The sequence below is a fragment of the Sinocyclocheilus rhinocerous genome, unplaced genomic scaffold (genome assembly GCF_001515625.1).
Source record: "Sinocyclocheilus rhinocerous isolate Xijiao unplaced genomic scaffold, SAMN03320098_v1.1 scaffold65, whole genome shotgun sequence".
In the NCBI taxonomy this organism is placed as follows: domain Eukaryota; kingdom Metazoa; phylum Chordata; class Actinopteri; order Cypriniformes; family Cyprinidae; genus Sinocyclocheilus; species Sinocyclocheilus rhinocerous.
Genome location: NW_015662000.1, coordinates 1,317,839 through 1,333,915, shown reverse-complemented (window position 1 = coordinate 1,333,915; position 16,077 = coordinate 1,317,839). Strand labels below are relative to the sequence as shown.

General features: G+C 34.6%; 1 protein-coding gene across 4 annotated transcripts in view; it reads right to left on the bottom strand.

The window, feature by feature from the left end:
• Nucleotides 1-16,077, bottom strand: part of tpk1 (thiamin pyrophosphokinase 1) — a 101,407-nt gene that overhangs the window by 81,707 nt on the left and 3,623 nt on the right. For 2 of the 4 annotated variants that reach the window (XM_016537035.1, XM_016537036.1), the window contains exons 2-3: nucleotides 14,841-14,911; nucleotides 10,232-10,306 (exon numbers count right to left, since the gene is read on the bottom strand). The exons of 1 other annotated variant lie outside the window; for it this stretch is intronic. In XM_016537035.1, coding sequence (XP_016392521.1) covers nucleotides 10,232-10,306; nucleotides 14,841-14,880 — 115 coding nt within the window. In that variant the 5' untranslated portion in view covers nucleotides 14,881-14,911. The remainder of the gene's footprint in view (nucleotides 1-10,231; nucleotides 10,307-14,840; nucleotides 14,912-16,077) is intronic. One more of the 4 variants, XM_016537037.1, reaches the window with a different exon arrangement.

Below are 16,077 nucleotides of genomic sequence, written 5' to 3'. Positions count from 1 at the left end.
TTGAATGGCTGAAGAAAAACAAAATTAAGGTTTTGGAGTGGCCAAGTCAAAGTCCAGACTTAAATCCGATTGAGATGCTGTGTCATGACCTTAAACAGTCCATTCATGCTCAAAAACTCTCCAATGTGGCTGAATGAAAACAATTCTGCAAAGAAGAGTGGGCCAAAATTCCTGTGAAAGACTCATTGCCATTTATCGCAAACGCTTGATTGCAGTTGTTGCTGCAAAAGGTGGCGCAAGCAGTTATTAGATTTAGGGGGCAATTACTTTTTCACGTAGTGCCAGGCAGGTTTGGACAGCTTTTTTCCCTTAATAAATGAAATCATAATTTCAAAACTGCAGTTTGTATTTACTCAGGTTATCTTTGTGTAATATTAAAATTTGTTTGATGATCTGAATCTTTTAAGTGTGACAAATATGCAAACAATTAAAAAAAACAGGAAGGGGGCAAAAACTTTTTCACACCACTGTATAATATATTTTATATATATGCATGAAATACAACAGATGAAAATGTGCATAAGGCATTATGGCAACATTTATAAAGTGCTATATAAACAGACTTCAAGTAAAGTGTTACCTGAGATTCGGTTTCAGTTTTTAATTCAGTACAGGCTGACATATCTGGGAAAGATGTAGCGGCATATGCTCAGTTAGAAATGTACAAAAAAATTGCATCTAAAAGTGACATTAAAATGATAATCCTGCCGACTTTGAAGTCTGACATGAGCAGAAGTTCAGAGAAAGTGCTCTTGACTTTTTGTAGCTGATGAACTAAAGCACACAGATGTGGGATTCACTCTCTAGACAATAGCAAGAAGTAACAAACAGGAATTTAAAACACAGAACATTTTCACTGAATAAATTAGTTATTTTAAACCAGGTGCTGTTAGAGTGATGGCTTTTTTTCCTTTGAAGACTTTCCTTCCTCCATTTATCAAGTAGCTTGGTTATAAGCCTGCAATCCTATTATTTAAAACCACGAAAACCCAATGGTATCGTATTTATAAACAAACAGAGGTGACTTTTATGTTTTTTCCAATACATTCTGTGAAAAAGGGAGGAAATATTTTCATGGCCGCATAAAACAAAGATGATTTTTTGTTACGCTTATAAGAGTGAGGAATCGTCACAAAGATCATGTCAAGACGAACGTAATCTTGTCAGCACAGCTGGTTTATGGCCAAAGCATCAAGGTAAGAGAACTGCATCATATGCTTCATGAATAATGGAATGTGTTTGCAAGACACTGCTACGATCCTAATGGACACAATGACTTTAGGCTTACTGTTAAAACAACTTTTTTTCAGGTGAAAGTACGAGGAGGATCAAGGGAAACATTTTAAACAGTTAAAGGGGTCAAAAGGGGTCATACGATGCTCCATGCACTTTTACAAGTTGTTTGAACTGAAATGTGTGTTGGCAGTGTGTGTACACAACCACCCTATAATGATAAAAATCCACCCAGTGTTTTTTTTAAAAATCTGGTTAAATCTTTACCCCTTTCTCAAATCGAGCCGATCTCAGATGCCTGTCTGTGTGACGCCACACAGACAGGCCCCTCCCACGATAGTTTGATTGACAGTAGCGTTTCAGCACAGACTGGACTGGTGTCTTACTTTAGACCCGCTCTGAGTGAGCTGTCATCAGTCCGCCACTGTTTGACCGCCGGAGCAGATGAAGAAAAGAATGACTCCTAAGTGATTGAGGTGTTCTGTTGTTGGATGTAATAATGAACATAGCAGTCGTCATTTACTCCAGACATCTGAGCCGCTGAAGACGCAGTGGATTACATTTGTTTCTGAAGGGAATGCGCCCCCGATCTACATAAATCTATCTGTCTATGTTCGCGCGAATCATTCGTGATCCAGCCTCATCTACAGAAGAAGTGAGTATAATGTTTTGTAATGAATATTTGCAAATCTCCTTTCCTAATAATGTGCTAATTAGCAAGTTTCACGATGAATGCGGCTAAAATAAACAGTCTCTCTGAGAGCAGCTCGGAAGAGAGGGGCGGGGTCAGCAGAGCTCATTAACATTTAAAGGAAAATGCTACAAAAACGGCTTGATCTGAAAAGAGCTGTTTTTGACAGGGTAAAAAAGGTGTTTTTTACACTACCATTGAGAAATTTTAACCAAACTATGTTACAGACTTTTCATTAAGACCCCAAAGAATCATATCAACTTGTGGAAAATGGGCATCCTATGACCCCTTTAAACACCTGTACAAATTAATTGTCACTACTTTTTCTTCGCTTGGTGACACAGGAGGGGGTGGAAGCACTTGTGAATAACACAAGAACATTCACTTTCAATTTACATGGCACCTTCAATGACTGAATGAAATTCTGCACTCTTGAAAATGTGTGATAATACACTTTGTGACTGCCTGCAAGGGCCATCTTGCTCTGGATGACATACAAAAAATACTTTTTTTTTTTTTTGCCTTTGCTGTCTGTTCTCCCACTTGTCTAGACTTCTAAACAATGTCTTAGACTCTACACTAACTTAAAGTCTACCTATATGGTGTTATTTATCTAGGGTGAACAAAGGCCTCCTGTAGCTAATTGATGTGTTTTTGTAAAAAACGATATAAATAGTTTTGTGTAACTTCTGCTAACTGTTGTACGCATGTTCACGAGAGACTGCCTTTCTGGCGGATGCCGCCAAATGTATGCGTAGAGCATGCGCATGCGAGTCTCGCGAAAACCAATGTTTGTTTACACGAGCAAAGGAAGCAAAGTTTCCTTACTTTCCCAAAGGAAAACCAGTCTCCTCTTGGCTTATATCGAAATCCTCTAACATTTTTCTTTACAAATCCTCGTTATGTACTTATAATTCGTGAACAACGTTTTGCTTTGTTCTCTCTCCGCTGCGCTTCTGTGTTCATCACTAGCTGCGTTTCCATCCACCTATTTTTATGCGAATTTTGGAATATCGCATTAAAAATGCTGGATGGAAACACCAAGACGCGCATAAATTCTAAAAATGCGCATATAAAACTTATGCGCACATTTGAGTAGGATAAAGAGTGAACAAATGTATTTTTTATTTGTTTGCAATAAGTATAAAATATATTTTTATATTAAATTGCATGCATACACACACACACACACATGCAGCCTACATATTGGTTACCGCATTATTAATCAAACCGCGGCAAAGACTGATACAGAAGAGAAATCGTTGGGCCCCACTTTATATTAAGTGGCCTTAACTACTATGTACTTACATCAAAAATTAAGTACAATGTACTTATTGTGTTCATATTGTATTGCAAAACACTTTTGCTGCTATTGAGGTGGGATATGGGTAAGGTTAGGGACAGGTTTGTTGGTATGGGTAGGTTTAAGGGTGGGTTAAGGTGTAAGGGATGGGTCAACTGTGTAATTATAAATGTAATTTTAATACAGATGTAATTACATGCAGGTATTTTTAAAATATAAGTACAATGTAAAAACATGTATGTACACAATAAGTGCATTGTACCAAATTATTAATTTAAATGTAAGTACATAGTTGTTAAGGCCACTTAATATAAAGTGGGTCCAATCGTTGAAAAAAGTTGTTTTTGTTTTCTTTGCACACAAAAAGTATTCTCATTGCTTCAAAAAATTAAAGTTGAACCAAAGATGTCACATGGACTATTGTAATGATGTCCTTACTACCTTTCTGGGCCTTAAACGATGTAATTCCCTTGCTGTCTATGCAGGGTCAAAAAGCTCTCAGATTTCATAAAAAAATATCTTAATTTGTGTTCAGAAGATGAACAAAAGTCTTACGGGTTTGGAACGACATGAGGGTGAGTAACTAATGACAGAATTCTAATTTTTGGGTGAACTATCCCTTTAAGACATTGTGATATGTTTAATTTATTAAAATAATCATTCCAAATTACTGTGTTAAATCAGTGCCTCGGGCCACAAGCTTAGTGTTTTAAGATTATTTAAGAGTGGTTTGTTGTTGTATGATTATCACTTTTTAAAATAATTATTCAAAAAGCAATAAAACACATTTTATAAGGTTCTTTACAATGGTGCAGTTGACGTCTGTCTGTAATGACCTAGATAAGATATACTTACAAAGACACAAGTAAACCATAAAATCATTTACTCTTCAGTTCTGAAATAATGTCTCATGATGATGCATCCAGGCCAGTCATTCATTAGTTCCCAGACAGCTCAATTGGTCTGGCAAAGACATCATCATTTGTTCATAGGGTGATTACACTGGCGTTTTCAATGCAGTCTCGGGAGGTGAATCAAAGAAGCTTTTCTGTAAATATCCCATCAAAGTAAACAGCGTGCTACATCTCTAACCGGAAAACAAGGCGTAATTCAGTGCAGCCGAGAACTCCAGCTAGGAGCAAGACTTAAAAGCACCGGGCTGAATGCAAATGACTCATTATTTCGACACCAGGCAAATATATTAATATGAAGACTTCAATAAAATGAAGACTTAACCACATGCAGAGCAAAATAGGCAATAGTATAACATCCATAGCCATGAATCTTGAGAATCGACAGCACTTAAACTGCTTTCAGTTCTAAATGTGCTATGAATATCTAAACTGTGGGTTCAATTACAGCTGCAAGATCTGCTTTTCAAGACTTTGAATTTAAGGAGTATCACCTTTGGCTTTTGTTCATACTGTTAATGAACAACAAATCAGTGAGTCATACAATCAAAATTAACTGAATCTATAAAATGCTAGTTAAAAAGTTTTAACTACTGAAAAGCTTTACAAAAGAGTTTGTGGTGGGTCCTCCAATAGTAAACAACCAAACATTCTCACTTGTGGTGAGGCAGCGTTACGACGTCCGGAGATGCTGGAGGGGGTAATTCATTCGTGAATGCTCTTTCACCGAAGCCCTGGTGCAGGACAGATAACCTTGTAAATAAACACTTCATAATCCACCAGCGGTGCTTCCTCTTCCTGTCATGAACTTTTGCTACTCGGCCAGTGTTTTATGGGGGACAAATATTGATGAGGCAGACTTTGCTGTCGCTGATTTAATGTCTTTTGGCAGTGGAAGTGAAGTGAAGCCTGTGGCCTCTGTAAATCAAAGAGGGACGAGTGGTCAACGAGCAAAATGGAAGGTTAGTTCGCCTTTTAAGATGGTTTCTTTATCCTCAAAAGAGTTGAGAGTGAGAATGGGTGCAAAACGTTTAATTTAGGTCTACAGGAGGAAGCAGGAAGTCTGGGTGGGATATGTATATATTTTTTAATTGCCAGTAAGATGTATTATTTGCCACTTGATGTCACTTGCAGGTGGTGTTATTTCCAACCCGATCTCATGGCAATTTGTGCATATTTTACGAGGTGGCTAATTCGTACAAATTTGTACGACCTCATAAAAATTTGCATGATTTTTTCTAAATCGTACGTATTTTACATGTTCCCCAATTCATATGAATTTGTACGACTGAGCTACCCCTAACCCCGCCCCTAAACCTACCTGTTACTGGGGTCTAGACAAATTATACAAAAAATCGTGAGGTGAGATCATACAAATTACGAATTAGCTACCTCATAAAATACGTATGAATTGGTTGTGAGATAGCGTTGTTATTTGTCAGAGAGCATTTGATTTGACAAATGTGTGGAGTACAAGATGAGTAATCAATATTTTTGCTCCATTTTTATGTTTTTTTAAAGTCTCTTATGCTCACTAAGGCTGCATTTATTTGATCAAAACACAGTAAAATAGTAATAATGTGAAATATTACAAACTGTTTTCTATTTTAATATATTTTTTTTAAATGTATTTATTCCTGTTACGAAAAAGCTAATTTTCAGCATCATTACTCCAGTTTTCAGTGTCACATAATTTTTTTAGAAATCATTCTAATATGCTGATTTTATACTCAAGAAATATTTCTAATTATTAATAATTTTGTAAAAAGTTATGCTGCTTAATATTTTTGTGGAAACGATGATACATTTTTTTTCCAGGATTCTTCCATGAATAGAAAGAAAAAAGAACAGCATTTAAAAAAAAATAGAAATCTTGTGTAAGTTTCTGTCAATTTTCTGCTAAACGCAAATGTATAGGAGTAGCAGACAGACGGTCTCAATGATATCAGATATGGACTGAAAGCCACAAATCTTTAAATCACTATCAAGACCATCAAGTGACCCAAACCCACATTCCATCCATTGGCCAAAACTTCAAGGAATATGAAACGCTCAAAAAGGGGAAAAAAAGAGCCCTGCCAAAACACTGCTATTGCTGTATTGTAAAACAAACTGTCAAACCAAAATGGCCCTCTCAAACTTTTCAATACAGAGGGAGGGATAATTACTTCACACATCACAATATTTGGAAGAAAGGTTTCAGGACAGAAGAAAGAAATGGTATACTATAGTGTATCTGATTTCTGTGGCAATGTCAATTCTTCAATACACCAAGCTTTTATCAAAGCAGGACGTTTGAAGCATTTCCTTCAATAAACACCAACAGCTTACAGGAGGTGATTATGGCTTCCACAAATATGATTTGGTTTTCAAATTCCATCTTTAAGACTGACTGTCCACTCTGTCATTTTGCAAGTAAATAAATCAGTATTTGACAGTGCAGTCATTGTCAGATGTGATGAATATCAGTGATGATGTAAGCAGAATGCCAAGAGACATACTCACACAACAACTGTGTAAGTGTGGACGTTTTGCCTCTGCTCATGTCTTTTTTCCACTGTGCTGAACTAGTAAGGTGCATAAGGTGCACGAGACAACATAATTGATATTTTACACACTAAGTCATATCCAAAACCGCTGACTTGTACACTCATTCATATTCACTACAAAGTGAATGCCACATAGTTCGCTATATGATAAAAAGAAATACTGAAAATGAGTGTATCAAGAAGACAGCTCAATAAAAAATATAAATGTAAAAAATCAGACAGACGCAGTGAATTTTTTAAAAATTTAAATAAGATTTATGTGGTTTTTGACTGATTTGTAAACTTTGCAACACTGCTCATACTTAAAATAAAAATTAAAGTTGGACACCTAAAATAAACATTTTATACTTGAGGGAAAATTTGTGGTTTTACATACATTTGTGTTCAAAAATTGTTCGGTCAGTAAAATTTTATTTTTTTAAAGGAAATTAATACTTTTATTCAGCAAAGATGCATTAAACTGATCCTTTAAAGTGACAGCAAAGACATTTGTTACAAAAGATTTTTTATTGCAAATAAATGCTGTTTTTTTTCTATACATCAAAAAAAATCCAGAAAAAAATGTGTCACGGTTTCCACCATGGGCGACATTTGACTCTTGAGTCAGGGGGGGCAAAAAATAAAAAAATAAATAAATATATATATATATATATATATATATATATAAATGAAATAAATAAATAAAAGCAAAATATTTTTTTTTCTGACGTAAGCATCAAAACAATACCCTACCGTATTGCAATGCATCAAAGCAGTCAATCTAACACAGTCAAGAATAACTTAAAGAGGTTGCCACCGTTTAGTAAACTGTGGTCTACTTTGGCTCTTCCTGCTGACTTGAATGGTGATGCTTCCTGTTTGTCAGTTGATGGCCTTTAATTTTTAACCAGAAATGTGCACGCTTTTCCGTGTCTTTTTCCCGTGTCACTTGAAATGTTTCCGTTTTGAATGTTTGTTACCAAAGGCGAGACACGTGAGGAAATAATAAACAATCAGTTGTGGGACTATATTCTGTCATAAATCGCACACCATTCATTGCTGAACTTTCTACCGACCGTTACTGGAAATGAAATGAAATTACTGGTTGATATGTCCCGATCTCAATAAAGTTTACACACGCTTTTGGTCCGTGAATTAGATCTCGCTCGGGACGCAAATCACTGCTATTCCGAGAGTGAATTTCGCATAAATATTGCGGATGTCATTCCCGAAACTTTACAGGGTGTAGCCTATGTGTCCGAAAAACGAACGTTTCATACAAATTCTGAATGGATAGAAAGTGTGCAAAGCACGCTCCCTTTATCACTAAGCGTCACTCATCTTCGCTCATCGCGATCTTACAAAGATCCGTTATAATCAATGAAGCTCTCTAAACTGCACAATGAATCTCTTATTTACATCACGTCTGCACTTAAAAACTGCGGTGCTTTCAGCGGTGAGTGAATTCTGACAAAGCGTTTCTGATTGGCCATTGCAATCAAGAAATCAACAGATATGTCTGTGATTGGTTACATTGCTCAACGCTGCAAAAACACGTTGAGGGTATTTAGCGCTTGGCTATGTGCTGCAGCGGGGTCGACATCAGGGATTCCATTACTAACAATTTGGGGGGCAATTGCCCCCCCCTAATGTCGCCCATGGTTTCCACAATAATATTATGCCATAAATTCAGCTTTGCTATGACAGGAATAAATAAAAAAAGATATATTAAATATATATTAAAACAGAAAACAGTTACTTTTATTACTGTTTTTTGTTTCTAAAACAAATGTAGCTATTTTTAAGCTCACCAACCCCAACCTTTTGAACAGTAGTGTACAAAACAGAAATAGACCCAATGAGAGTAGCTGCCATATTTAATTTGACGCAGAAGTATGAAAAATGAAGGACACACAGGTACTGAGCAACAACATAACGAACAAACTGCATTTCTTTCAGCCTCGTGTTTGTTAGTTTCAAATCAAGCCTGGCAGCTATTGTTTAAGGCCCATAGCATGCATTTTCTAACCCACTAGTACATCACTTCCCCAGTGGTTGAGACGCACAAAGTGTTTGCAGTTTTAAATTCAGTACTAATAACGCAACTGGAATAAGAAAGAAGTGCACTTTTGAAAGGACTTTTGAAAAGCATCCAAAAATGTGTTGGTATCTGCAAAGAGCCGTCTTTGATCATCCAGTCCTACAGAGCACTGGTGGTGCCATGGGCCCATAGGACTGCACTTCTGAGGCTCACTCGAGGAGGGGTGGAGCGCCCTGCCCCGGTCCCTCAAGGAAAACCATCTGGATATGTTCACCCTGCTCCCAGCAACACACTCGTCGCCCACCTGCTTTGCCTCCAGAGCAAAGCCGCATGAAAAATGCACAGTATCTCTGATGCAATGGCAGAGGAATTACACGATCAAGAGTTTTGAAATGAGTTCAACTTCTGAAACCAACAAAAGCTAGTGCAATATAGTTGACAAACTCTCGCCTGCATAAAAACAAAGCGGCAACCATTTGAAGGGAAGAGTGTACATCAGACACAAAAAATGCATAAAATTAATAAAAAAAAGCATTTTCTTGACTTGCATTGCATTGCACTGCTGAAAGGGCTTTGATAGCTCTAAAAATCCTGTAAAAAAAAGAAACTAGGGCAATAAAATTAACGCACAAATTTAGTCCAATTAATTATGAAAACATAATGCAATAGGAAAATTAATGCAATTAATCATGCCCCCAAACCTTTGGTAGAAGAAAAAAAATTATGTTTTTAAAGTATTTACTCGTCTGCCTCACTAATGTAATGTCTGATGTAATGAATTATCATGAGCTGTTTCACAAAAAAAAAAAAAAAAAAAAAAAAAAGATTATATAAAATTAATTTGAATAATTAATTTAAAATCATTGAATTAATATGATTACATTTTTAATTGACAGGCATCTCTAAAACACTGTAGGTGAAACACAATTAGCCTTTTAATGCCTTTCAAACGATTAATCTCGATTAATCGCATCCAAAAAAAATTTAAGTTATTTTAAGATTGAATAGTCATATTTTATTTTATTTCAGTTTTATTTCAATTAACAAAAATTATTTTTAATAGTTTTCATTTTAGTTAACAATAACAACACTGGTGCACACTGACAATCGTGGTCATGACTGCGTAGTGTGTAGTACATTGCATCATTTGAGACACAATCTTTAACTAATCATGATCTACAATTCTACAAGTGCTGTTATTCAGGCTGCAATTGAAAACTGGTTGGGATCAACAAATAAAGGTACCTTAAAAGCACACGGCACTATAAAGACAAAAAGAAAACAGAAGAGTTACGTAATCATAGCTCATCCAGTGGGGAATCGAAAGGATGACTAATGCATTATGGGTTGTAGGGGCTTTATAGCATACAGTGGCCCTATATATCACCAATTAGGCCTGTCTGACCTTTTCAGAGAGTTCTGTGCCAGGTATGTCGCCATTCTCCACTGCACAAGCAATCCAGACAAGTACAAACAAGCATCAAATGATAGGGCGATGTGTGATATTCATCACAAAATCAATACCTTTACTCCACAACACATGGAAGTACCGCTCATCTATCGGCTGATTTAGGATAACCAAGCAAATCCTCTGTTTTCCTGGTGAAAGAACAGAAGAAACACACAGAAAGTGAACATTAATGGGCAGCTATATTTCAACAGCATCCTGTGGTTATGATGCAGTCTCAGTCCTCCCATTTACAGTGTGAAACTGAGAAAAACACATTTTAATATTTGGTTTCATCTGGTGAGATACAGCTCTAAATAGAAGCAGCTAATAAAAAACAGCAAGAGAAATAACTGTGATAATAGAGCCTAATGCCTTTGGTAATTGCCTAAACACAAATTCTGATGGTTTTTCCACAACGGCTAGATGTACTTTATGTGCAGCAATATAAAGCAAACTGTGTAATATTAACGAAGCAATTTCAGCTTTACAGATATTACTTAACATATTAAATGTAGAAGATCACTTTTATTCTTGGTAATACTACAGAAAATCAATTAAAGGGGTCCTATTATGCTCTTTTACAAACCAACGCTGTAGTCCAAACGAGCCGTTCGTTGTAGTTCTTGAAAGGGATTTTAAAAAAACGAAATATCTCCCTTTGGAGTGGACTTTGAGATTTGTAACTTTCTAGATCTTTTTTATGCCCAAACATACACACTACACACTGACTAAAATTAAAAAAGTGAAAAAGCATAATAGGACCCCTTTAATAGTCAGTAAAGAACATTTAAAAAAATAAAAATAAAGCAAAACACTCCACCACAATGTATAAGCTCCCATAATATATAAACAGAAATATTACATTTAAATTTTATTTACATATTTATTTATTCACTTGGACAAATGAATGAATGAATGAATGAAAACATAAATTACAGTAATGAGAAACGGGGTGCTTAAATGTTATAAAATATTCTTTCAAAAATCTTTATTTGGATGAATGAATGAACGAATGAACAAACGAATAATAGACAATAATGACAAATGGGTAGCTTAAATGTTATAAAATATTCTTTAAAAATCTTTCTTATTTGAATGAATTAATGAATGAATCAATCAATCAATCAAATAAATTAATATAAGACAGTAATGAGAAACGAGGTTCTTAAAAGTTTTTTTTTTTTAATCTTTCAAAAATCTTTCTTATTTGAATGAATGAATGAATGACAGTAATGAGAAATGGGGTGCTTGAATGTTATAAAAAGATTCCTAAAAAATCTCTTATTTGGATGAATGAACGAACGAACGAATGAATAAAAGACAGTAATGACAAATGGGGTGCTTAAATGTTATGGAAAAATTATTTAAAAATCTTTCAAAAATCTTTCTTATTTGAATGAATTATCGAATGAACGAATCAATCAAATAAACGAATAAAAGACTGTAATGACGAGAAATGAGGTGCTCAAATGTAATGAAAAAATTAATTAAAAATCTTTCACAAGATTATTTCTTATTTCTTTTTTTGTTGGAGACGAACCCTAATATTATCATATTTTTATATAAACAAAAGAATTTTGGAGGCAGTACAATAAAAAATTTTTTTAAAACCGTTAGGCCACAGTTCCAACAAAAAAGTTGGAACATATAAGTCACGTTCTGTCACATACTGATCCAACTATACAATCTGAAACACTCTATGGGAGAAAACGAAATGCGATTACTCCATAACTTAGTGTTTTTAATATTTCAAGATAATGTTCTGTAAGGCATCTCAGAGCTCCAAGCAGTCCCAAATGCATCGGTTCACACATTTAATTGCGATACATTTCAGAGCCAAGCTGCTCATACATTTTTAATTATAGTTATTTTAACATGAAGCTAATCAGAAGCTTCTTCGTTCAGCACAATGCTACAATTGAATAACATCCCAAAATCTCTACATGGCTAATAAATGCTGGCAGCATTAATGACATACAACTGCATTAATGCATTGATTTTTTTAGTGCACATTGTTAAAAAAAGAATAACCAACATCACAGGTTGAGCAAATGTAATGAGTGAAGTACAAAGTGTACGTGTCAAAATTCTCTCTGAATAAATCACAGGTATCCTGATGCAGCTGTGCACAGAACACATCTTGCAGAAAAGACTGAGAAAATATCAAGGTCCTGAAGTGCAAACACTGTGTATAAATGAATGAGAGCTATCGCAACACCATTGGCAGTGGCGAAAGTTAGACAACTCCAAGAAGAAACAACATCTGTAATTTGCAACAGTTATACCACATTGGTTTTTCACATTTCAGATCTCCTCTTCTGGTAAATTACATTTTTGACAGAACAAACTTTTAGTAGAGCACCGAGGACATTTTCCGCATTTGAATATTTTCTTTGGGAATTATCAATTGAAATACACAGAAATTATCATATACCAAATTAGCTGAGAGCTTGCTGTTCATTGGGATACAACAAATTTGCAATTCAACACATAAACGAGCTGGGTTTGATTAGTTCACAAACTGGAATGAATAGGACATGAAACGCAATTTCTTATTCTAAACAGCCTTCTATTAAATATAAATATTGAATATGTATGAATTTAAGGATTGGAAGCACATGCTGAGACATGAGAATCGAGAATGGCGTATTTTTGGACTAGGTCAAAAATCTGGGTCGTGTCTTCAGTCTTCATTTTATTGAAGGGCTATATAGAACATTTCAGAGAAGAGTAAGGTCACATGAGTCCATCTATTCCAGGGAATTTTTGTTCTCATGAGTCTTTTGTCTTGAAATCTCTTGAGTATGTAGACCTTATGGGAAAACGGTATAAAAATTAGGTACAGCAAGTACACTAACAGTAGTTCTACAGTAAAAGCAAGAAAAAAAAAACTTTAAGTTGAGATATTGATAAAAAAAATTGATTTTGCAATCATGGCAAAATAATAACTAAATATAATTATTTCATTACATTACACTACATATTACATTATTACATATAATAATGCATGCAATCTTTTGTACTCCACTACTGGAGTGGTGTTGTTTCATCTAATAGTTATAAAATATAAATATTAAATGAAAAAGTTAAACTTAAAACAACTTTGACTAAACTAACTGAAACAAAATAAGTTGAAGTACTACAATAACTACATCTAAAATGTAATTACATATAAATTACAAATAAATTGAATTATTAAAAAATAAAATTAACATTGATTAGTATCTATTATTAATTAAAAACAAATGACAATTACATAATATTACTAAAACAAACTTAAACTGAAAATATAAAAATGAAAGCTAATTCAAAATAGCAATCAGAATAAGAATCAGAAATATGCCAAATATGTTTACACACACAAAGAATTCATCTTTGTGACAGAAGAAACTTCTTTATATAATTTTATATAGACACAATATTAGTATATAAATAATGCTAAAATAATACTGCACTGCAGTCTACATCTGAAACTGCTCTTTACATTTCCAAAAGTTATTCTAATTACAATGAGGATAACATTGAGGATAACATAAAGTTTGTTTTAAGAATTCTTAAAGAGCAGCACTTTTTTGAGGCGTTTTATATCTGGTTAAAAAGCATGGTTTGCGGTTTGTGAATAAGACAGGTTTTGCGGTGAAATACAGAGCAAAAGTGGTATACAGCTGTTTAGTGGTTAGCTTGTGAACCTTCTTTACCACCTAACCGGTGAAAATTTGCAGGGAAGCTAACAGCAGGACAAAAGTTGATATGTTAGTCGTTGAGAATGCATTCATTACTGTAATGACCACAGGCAATCTCAGACACATTGAAAGCATGGCTGCAATTCTTGGCCAATCATTAGAGCCTGATTACTTACTTTCTGGTCATGTATTTATGGGGCACCTACCCAGACAGGGATATAATTTTGAGCAAAAAAAAAAAAAATCCTCCAGAACACATCTGTTATTTTGCTGTAGACTGCTCTCCGATTTTTAGAAATGTGTCTTTTTTGTCCAGTTATTGCATGGGGGGCTGTTATCCATTTTTGCAGAAAGTAAACTTGACTGGGCTCATTAGCTGATTACCAAATTGCTTCTACCATCCTGTTAAAAAACAAAATACTAAACAACCAGAGCCAGCATTGCCTGACCTTTGAAATTTCTGGCTGGTTTTAATAGTTCCTGCTTTTTTGCTTAAGTAAACAGCAAAGTTTTAAGGTAATATATTTAAAGAAACCAAAACTATATGTAGAGATCTAATAAAACTGCACACAGAAAACCACGTTGTGTGTAAAATATGCAAAACAGACATTTGGTATCATCAATATGTCGTGTTGGCTGTGCAAACCGGGTAATGATTAAAAAAACAATTACACCTGAATAAACACTGTGGAGGTGCATAATTTATACAGAAATGACGGACAGGAAACCATTTAAAATCTTATTCTTAGCTGTAGTGAATTAAAAACACTGAAAATAAAAGATTTTCATTTAAATGAGGTTGGAATGTATAAGACATATAGCACCTTAAAATAACTGTGAACATGCAAAGTGGCCAATTTAAAGCATCTGAAGTGTAACTGTGTTGCACTGTGATACATTTATTAACTATGTTTATGTTCTTCGGGACAAAGTGTAAATGCATGCATGAGCGAGAATAAATGCATTCAGACTTTTAAATGAGTTTAAAATGAATAAATACCTGAAGGCAAAAGGCAATCTAATGGAGCGAATTCATCCATGGTTGTGTTTATAATAAGCTGGATTCATCAACTGTAGAGGAAAATAAAGAAAAACATATACAATATTAAAAGACAGCAAAAAAGGCTTTGTTTCTGTAGAGTGAATATCTGACAAATTAGATGTTCTAATCAAAACAACAGCTTTTTATTATGACAGAAAAAGAGATGCGCTGAAAACTAAAACACTATACACCATTTAAAGTGTTTAAAATTAGACATAGAAATGGAAGAAATGCTCAGCTATTAAGAAGATCAGATCACTCACCACCTTGCCTACGTGAACTCTTTGTCCTGTGAACACACTTTTCCTATATGACTTATCTATGCTCTCCCCCTGTAATATGTAACTAGTTTACTTTAGGGTCTCCAGTCCTACTCTTACTCAGTTTATTCATCCCAAGAACCTCCCAGGCTCCCACTTAAAAAAAGAAAAGACAACAAGCACACATTTGCAAGTGTGATGTTGCTTATATACAACAGTTCAATAAACAAAAGTTAATACATTTTCGACACAACATTAGCAGTTACATCTGTATTATTGCTTGGTCACTGGAAATAGTGCAAAATAAAGTCAAAACAGGATCAATCATTGCACGTCTCCTAGCAATTCACAGTAGTAGTGGTGTTTTGTTATTGAATAATTCATTGTTTTTGAATGAATTTCTTGAGTGAATGATTCAATGATAATAATAATAATAATATCTGCTAGTCTCTACAAGAAAATATTATTTCAGTCTTTCTACTTCAAAATTAAGTTGAATTCAGTGTTACTTGCTTTGTAATTATTAAAAAAAAAATTACAATTTCTAAACGAACTACACCATTTTTTCAGTGTACTTGCAGATAATAAAATATAATATTAATTAGAGCTGCACGATAAATCGAAATGGAATCGAAATCGCGATTCGACAGATCAGGTATCTTTCAGTGAAGCACGGTTCTGTGATCAGCAGTAAATCTCCATCCAAAGGCCAGAGGGCGCTCTCGCGCTGAAACTCCAAATACACCTCGCAGAAGAAACCCAGAGAATGCCTATAGAGGTAGCTGGATAAACAGAAGATTTAACTGCTTTTATTGATTCAGCGTGACTAATAAACACACGACTATGACAATATATGGTTTACCTGAGTTATTATTATTATAATTTTCATTAAAATAAAGTATATTTATAATGCAATGCCTTTATCACGGCTTAGA